The sequence below is a fragment of the Phalaenopsis equestris genome, unplaced genomic scaffold (assembly GCF_001263595.1).
Source record: "Phalaenopsis equestris unplaced genomic scaffold, ASM126359v1 Scaffold000054, whole genome shotgun sequence".
Taxonomy (NCBI): Eukaryota; Viridiplantae; Streptophyta; class Magnoliopsida; order Asparagales; family Orchidaceae; genus Phalaenopsis; species Phalaenopsis equestris.
Genome location: NW_018164496.1, coordinates 1,724,893 through 1,733,069, shown reverse-complemented (window position 1 = coordinate 1,733,069; position 8,177 = coordinate 1,724,893). Strand labels below are relative to the sequence as shown.

Below are 8,177 nucleotides of genomic sequence, written 5' to 3'. Positions count from 1 at the left end.
AAAAAAATTAGGCTTTTTCGGTGTTGGCTTTTCGGATTGGTTAAAGTAACTGGCATGCAAGCCCAATGTTCATGAATTTACCTAACTCTAGCATTGCTAATGAGAAGATAGTTTATGATATTTTGTCTGCTTTGATGAATGAATTTTCTCCCGCTACAAACCGGATAATTGTAATGAACTATCTACTAAGAGCATTTACTTCTCCAACTCTCAAATATAATACACTAATGCTTGTTTGTTGGAGATGTGCCTCACATATTCTGAGCTGAACATGGATGGGCTGTGACTTCGTTTGGCTCAACTCCTTGATTGTCATGCCAAACACAAATGTGTTTAGTCTTGTTAATGAGCTGGTAATTCATGTTTTATGCTGTGGGTATTTTGTTCTCTGCATATTGGGATCACCACTCATGTCTTCTTTCCTTGTGTCTAACTTGACTTATTTTTTAACTGTAGTCTCAAAGTGCCTGTTCTCAAAATTCTGATGCCAGGTTCAAATAATTCAGCAAATAAATCATGAAGGGGAAGTAAACCGAGCTCGCCATATGCCTCAAAATCCATTTATAATTGCTACAAAAACTGTCAGTGCAGATGTTTATGTATTTGATTACAGCAAGCATCCTTCAAAGCCTCCTCTAGACGGTGCTTGCAATCCTGATTTGAGATTGAAGGGCCATACAACTGAAGGTTATGGTTTGTCTTGGAGCCTTTTTAAGCAAGGACATCTATTGAGTGGTTCTGATGATGCTCAAATATGCTTGTGGGATATCAATGGATCTCCCAAGAATAAGTCACTTGATGCTCTCCAGATATTTAAGGTCAGATCATTTTTATATGATTGCAATATACATTGATTTTTTTTTTCTGTTCTTGTTTCTTTTTTGTTTCTGTTATGATATATTTGGAAGTTTTATATTGGAAGTACTGTATTAGGAGAATACCTGATTAAGGAGACGTGTTATCTTATCCTCATAGTTGTGTATGTTCTCTTCTTTATTTTGTATTCTTTCTATATTCATTCTACATGCCTATCTATTGACTTATATATTTTCAGTCAATAATATATCAAGGGATTTCTTTCTAAGTTCATATCAAAGAAATTCTGATCTTGCCCTAACCATGAGTTCCCTTTTCGTCATTGCTATTCTAAAGAAATTCTACTTGAAAGAAATTCTACTTGAAAGAAATTCTACATGCCTATCTTTTCATCTCTCTAGTCACTCTATTGAATAAAAATCTACTTGATCCTACGGTGAGTTGGATTTAAGGTGAACTTTAGGTTAGGGCTTGATAAGGCAAAAGATATGTCCCGACGAGGTGCTAGAGGATGAAAAGAGAAATGCAACACCATCGGAGGATAATGCGTCATAGATAATATTGTTTATGCGTTTATGTCAAAATATGACAAATGAGAGTAGCCAGAGATCCCTAGATATTTAAATGCAATCATAATTTATATATTTTATAGGAAAACACCACTATATAAAGGAGGATAATTAATGTCATGAGAGGCTATCAGACTGTTATTCAGTACAACCATTCATAACTTTAGAGAAATAATATAGCATTTTTCTTACAATTCTTTTTCTCATTCAGGATTTAACATCAGGATTTAACATTCTTAAAAGGTGTGGTGAATATAAATCATGTCACATATTATAAAAAAACTATACAAAGAGCAAAATTGAGCCATATATAAGTGACAGACAATATTGATTGCATAGAGTATTATTCACTCAACAAAAGAATTGAAAGAACAAATGAAGACAATGAGTAGTGTTAAGTGTTTAAAATGTATTAAAAATAACTATTTTTTTACAAATTTTTTTTTTCTTATGTTGTGATGGTGTTTGTTTTGTGTTTTATTGCAAGAAATTGACATGATAATAAGTTGGAGATGACATTTCAAAAGTATTGTAGCAAAGTTGCTGTATTAGTGTTAAGGCGCCATTATAGCAACATCGTGGCGTCACGGTACTTGTACCATTTTGATAGCGCTGCAGCTGTATGAGTTCAACATCATAATGTTAGGTTGTGTTTTTGTTATTTTACCCTTTGATTTTAATTACTGTTATTTGTTCATTGTTATAATTATAACTATTAAATTGTTTTGTTGATTGTTAGCTTAAGGTCACAAGTTAATTTAAGTGTTGCATTTATAGAATTAAATTTTGTGAACTTGTATCTTTTGACCCTGAAATTGAAAAATTTACTACAAAAATAGAGAATAAAAAAGCTTAACATTACTTTAAGAAAACTGTCAAACCCTTAAAGAGAAAACAATCAACCTAGATAGCTTAAAAATTTTGTGGGCCCTTTGGTAGATGGAATTAACCAGAGTATTAGTAGAGCTACAATTAGTGTAAATAATTTCAAACTCAAACCCGTTATCATACAAATGGTTTAAAAATTTCAATTTGGGGGTTACTTATAGAAAATTTAAGCCTTCGCATTGTCAGTTTCTTGTAAATCTTTGCAATATTTAGGTATAACAATGTCTCTGATGATGCTATTAGACTTAGGCTATTCTCATATTTCTTGAAAGATGAGACAACAATATGGCTAAACATCTTACCACGTGGTTTAATTGTCACATGGAATGCCTCACCCATAAATTCCTAGCTAAGTATTTCCTTACATTCAAACTTGTTATGCCTATGAACAATATCACTTCTTTTGCTCAATTGGACAATGAATTATTCTATGAAGCCTATTAGAGATGTAAGGACCTTCTTAGAAAATGCACATATCATGACCTACCTATTTGGTTGATCATATAAATTTTTTACAATGGTTTAATGGAATCATTGAGGTTAATATAGATGCTGGTGCGATGAGGTTTTATTGTCTAAAATATTGGTTGAGGCCTATGTATTAATTGAAGAAATATCCACTTATTATTTTCAATAATCTTTTGAGGGAGTTAACTCTAATAATATGGCTAGTGTACATGATCAAGATGTTTTAGCCATTTTGGCCTCACAAGTAGCTGCAATATCTAAAAGTTAGACAACTTAAGTATAAATCAATACAGGAATCCCTAATAATTGACGAGAGTGCTTATTAGCAATTAACAGATCTTAGTATTTTAGCTATGAAGTAAATGAATGTGATCAATAATAGTTCCAACAACTTTTATTCTAACACCTACAATCCTGAAAAAATCACCCGAGTTTTAATTGGAATAACAACCAAAATTTTAGAAATAATCAGTTGGACACTAAACAACAAAACATTTTAGACAATTAGAACAATCAGAGTAATAATTTTTCAAATCCTATGCCCACTTAACCACTTGAATTCACCTCAAATAATCTCAAAGAAAAGAAAAACTTGAAAGACTTAGTGTTGCAAATGTAAGATTAAATAGAGAGTCAAGTTGCATCTATTATAAGTATTGAAACTCAATTAGGGAAATTAGCCAACTCTTTGAGAAATATATTTCAATGGACGCTACAAAGTAGTACTTGGGTGAATCATAAAGACCATGGAAAGGAACAATGCAATGGTATATAACTTAGGAGTGGAAAAGAATTAAGAGATGTTAATAGAGAAGAAAATAGGATAGATGAGGCTACATTAGAACATAAAGTTGAATTATCCCAAAGCTCATCCAATTTAGAAAAACCTCATAGCCATCCTAGAGAAGACAAATGACAAAAGATACCAATTAGAAAAGCTATTAAGAGACCCTACGACTTTTTTCTCAGAGGTTATAGGAAAAATTGGAGCGACAGTTCTCTCGGTTCTTAAAAGTGTTTAGGAAGTTTACCATTAATATATCATTTGTTGAAGCTCTTGAATAGATGCCTAGCTTCATTATATTCCTATACTATATATTAAATAAAAAACATAAGTTAAGAGAATTTAAAATTGTGGCCCTAAGCAAAGAATGCACTGCTATTTCCTAAAAAAATTCCCATAAAGCTTAAAGACGCTAGTAGATTTATTATTCCATGCACGATAGAGAATTGACTTTTTAGAAAAGTGTTATGTGATTTAAGAGCTAGTATCAATCGTATGACTTATTAATTAAAAAAAAAGATTAGGAGATGTTCAATCAACCACTATTACTTTTTAGTTTTTTGATCAATTTTTAACATATCCTAGAATAATGATTGAGAATGTTTTATTTAAATTTGATAAACTCATCATCTCAGTTGATTTTATTATTTTGGACATGAAGGAAGATGTTGAAATTTTAATAATTTTAGGAAAATCATTTCTTGCAACATGAAAAAGTTTGAGAGATATTCTTTGCATAAAAAATATACTTGAGTTACAACATAAATCCTCATTTTTTGAGTTTTTCTCACAATATTATATTGTGTGATATAAGTCCTAAATTTTAAATAAAATGTTAGGATTGAATCCATCAAATAAACTTTTTCTTCAAAACATTTAAAAACAAACCATAGGTTAGTCGAGACGTCGTTGTGTTTTTTCAGTATCTTCGACATCTATTTTTCTTCCTTTGGACACTAAAATAACTGTTCTACTTTTAATTCTTTCTCATTTTATGTTCCAATAATCAATTGTGGAAACTAAACTATTAATTTTTTGAAGAGAAAATCATAACATTAATCGAGAGTTTCTCTAAGTTACTTTGATTGTTTAAGATGTAATTAACTATAGAGGTTTGCCCAGAGAAAGTTAGCAAACCAGATTAATCTAAATCCTATCTGGTCCTCGGATTAGGTAGGAGAAAGATCTGTTAGTATAACGAAGACTAAGCAAATATCCTAAATTTCTCTGTTTGAATAATTGAACCTCTTATTAAATGATATTTTCATCTTTCGAGATGATGTATTACTTTTAATTTCGTGTTCGATTATTTAAACAATTAAATATTTGAATTTTGTATGGTTTGATCACATGTTTATTTTATTTTATGATGTATATGTGTTTTGTGTGCTTTGCTTCTGATGATGCTGACCTAAACATAACATGCTGACTCAAAATTTATATACTACTTGATCAACATTTGTACTTGCATGAATGTGTGCATTCACAAGGCAGATCAATTATGAAAAACCATGGTGCAATCGACAGGGGATCGAGCATTTTCGTCCTAAACAGTACCCACGATATGACGAAGGGAACTCGTTGCTAATATCAGAGAAGCCCCTCCATCTATTTGGCTGGAGGAGGATGAAACGTAATACCTAGACAACAAGGGCTCGTCCCCATCCGAGTACGAGAGGAGTTTCGAAACCCACTGACCATATCAATTGGAGAATGTCTTCTCTATGAAGATCGTCGAAGCTGAAGTGTCTAAGCGCTTCAAGATTTAATATTTGGAATATCACTTCTTTTGAATCTATTGTTTGCTTGCTAAGTGTAAATGACATGTTGAAGTGCTACTTATTCTTATGACTATGAAAGAGTCGGAATTAATATGGTTCAATACTGCTGTGAGTTATAACATTATGTGCTGACTTCAAACATATAATTGTAGCGTTGTTCGCCAGTTCCTAGAGACAAGCATTATTACTAATTCTCCATGAGACAGACAAAATAACATGAGTTTTTATGACTTCTTGGCAGGGTGAGATGCTAGAGGTACAAGATTTAAAACTAGCAATTGCTCATGCTACATTACCTAAAGGATAATAGAAGGTTCTTTTGGCTATGCGATTAGTCTGCATTTGTTGCAACTCGCCAACAATCTCATTTTTGCCAAGATATATAACTCGTTTCTTGCTGCAGCCTAAGCGGAGCATCCAGTGACACGCTCGCTAAAGAGAGGCTTCCACCAAATTAGTAGAGGAGCAATTTATCCCGCTCTACCTAATATGAGATCAAATTTTGAAGAGCGCCGACTGCATCCCTTAAGAGAAGGGATGCAGGTTCAGGTGAGTCAAGATCATCTTATGGTGGGGCGAGTTTAGTTCGAGAAAGGCTGGATTGGACATTGTCTAGAGAGGTCTTCGCTGCCTACTCAGCAGCTGCCACCACATATGCCGAAATGGTGGATGCCATCTAGAACAAGGAGTAATTCCGCTAGCCCATGCCTATGAAAGTAGTTGGATATCTATTTGACCCACTGAGGTATTGCACTTACCGTCATGACCACAGACATAATACTGAGAAGTGTCATGATCTCCTAAATTTGATCGAGGAATTAATCAAGGCTAGGAAGCTAAGAAAGTTCGTACATCTGGGGACAGTGATTCAAAGAAAAGGGAAATCCGAAGAAGCCAGCAACAAGCTAGCTCAGGTTCAGGATATTCATTTTGTGGGAGTAGTGCTAGCTGTACTTGGTGGGGACGGAATCAAGGCATCCTGCCAGGCAAGCCTTAAAAGACTTTGCTTGGGAGGATTGTGCATAGCGACTTCATCTCAGCATCAAGTAGTGATCACGACATTGATTGCTGACTACTAAATTAGCAGCACCCTCATTGATGCGGAGAGTTTTGTTAATGTTTTGTTCAAATCCGTTTTTGATAAAATGAACCTTAGTGGCCCGTGATTGTCATGCGAGAAGCATAAACAGTTCACTGCCTTGATTTCTACTGCTAGAAGTGATAAGTGACACCTGCTATCAACTTTCCTTGAGATAATCCTATGTCTTTAGATTCAAATTCTTATGTCTTCCTTCATTGCTTGAAGTATTCATGAACTTGATCTTATTTGTATGTTCCATACTGTTCATCTTCCTTTCAGCATAAATTTGTACTGCTTAATGTGTGATGCAACCAATTCTGATCCAAGAATCCTAAAGCATTTGGATGGGGAAAATTGTCACTAAATAAAATTAAACATGCTGCATGGTATTTTGTTGGTTACTATAAGAACTATGTAGGATCAACAACTCATATTAAACTATGTGCAAACTGAATGAAAATGTGCAACATAACATCATTCGTAAAGCTAAAAGTACATTTCCTAATACAGGTGCATGATGGTGTTGTGGAAGATGTTGCTTGGCATTTGAGGCACGAGTACTTGTTCGGTTCTGTTGGGGATGATCAACATTTGCTTATATGGGATTTGCGTTCTCCAACTGCTAATAAGCCAGTTCAGTCTGTGATAGCTCATCAAGGAGAGGTGAGTCTATTAATGAGTTGGTATGGATATGAAATTTTATTTTAGGGATGTTTGTAGTTGAATATTTTCAGTTCTTAAATGACACTTATTGTTAGCGCTCTAATGACTGCATGTCAATGTAAAAATTGTCAGTGAAATTACAGCTTGGCGGATCACACACACTAAGAACTTAATCTGTTCTCTATTTTCAAGCTTCTGGAAATTGAGTACTCTTGAAGTTTTGTACTTTCTTTTCCATGAAGGTTGGAGTCATTGACATGCTTAGAGGGTGGGGGTCTTTGTTAGACAATATACACATGATACACTAAAAGACATCTAAACCTTTAGTTCATTTATAGAGATCCACTTCTTTGACAACCCTCAAAAGTCAACCAGTTTTGGACATCGTCTATGCCACTTGAACAATATTAATTTTGCAAGCCACTTATGTGTTTTACTGTCTATTGTTCATCACTATTTTTTATGCTTCGCTTCAATATTGTCATCAACACGCATACGTACATACATGGATGTATGTTAAACTACTTTTTTTTTTGTCATAAAGAAGTTAGTTTACCATACAAATAGTTTTGTTTGTTACTAGCCATTTCCATTTTATTTGAAGTCAAATCCTTTAAAATTATTCTGGAAATTGAGTACTCTTGAAAATAATTAAGTATTTATGATTATCTAGATTGTTTATTAGGGTGTTGATTTTGTATACTAGATACATCAATTCATTTTTGAAATTTTAGGAAGTTATTTCAGGAAATTCAATATATGCTAATTATTTTGTTGAAGGTTAAGGTAAATGGTATTGATTTGCTAATTGAATGTTGTATGATTAGAAATTAGGGGAATGCAAAATCATTTGTGAAATTGCCTCTTTCTATGTTAAAAAATAGTAGTCCATTGCTCTCTCTCTTTATAGACAAAAACACACACACATATACGGGCGGGCGGGGAGGAATGTACCTCGCTTAAGCCTTTGCAAAATAACAGAAGAAAATCACAGAACTTCCCAAATACCAGGCTCACAAGCACGAGAGGCGAATCCGACAGAGTCTCCCCAAGCTCCCAAATTTTGTCTCCTCTCAACTCTTCCCCAAGAGGGGTTTTTTTATAGCAAGGGAGGGGAGGAGAGGAAG

General features: G+C 33.7%; 1 protein-coding gene across 1 annotated transcript in view; it reads left to right on the top strand.

The window, feature by feature from the left end:
* Positions 1 to 491: 491 nt before the first annotated feature.
* Positions 492 to 8,177, top strand: part of LOC110019281 (WD-40 repeat-containing protein MSI1) — a gene marked incomplete at its 5' end in the record, with an annotated part of 15,582 nt that continues 7,896 nt past the window's right edge. Inside the window, 2 exon segments of the mRNA XM_020716897.1 lie at positions 492 to 818; positions 6,898 to 7,050. Coding sequence (XP_020572556.1) covers positions 492 to 818; positions 6,898 to 7,050 — 480 coding nt within the window.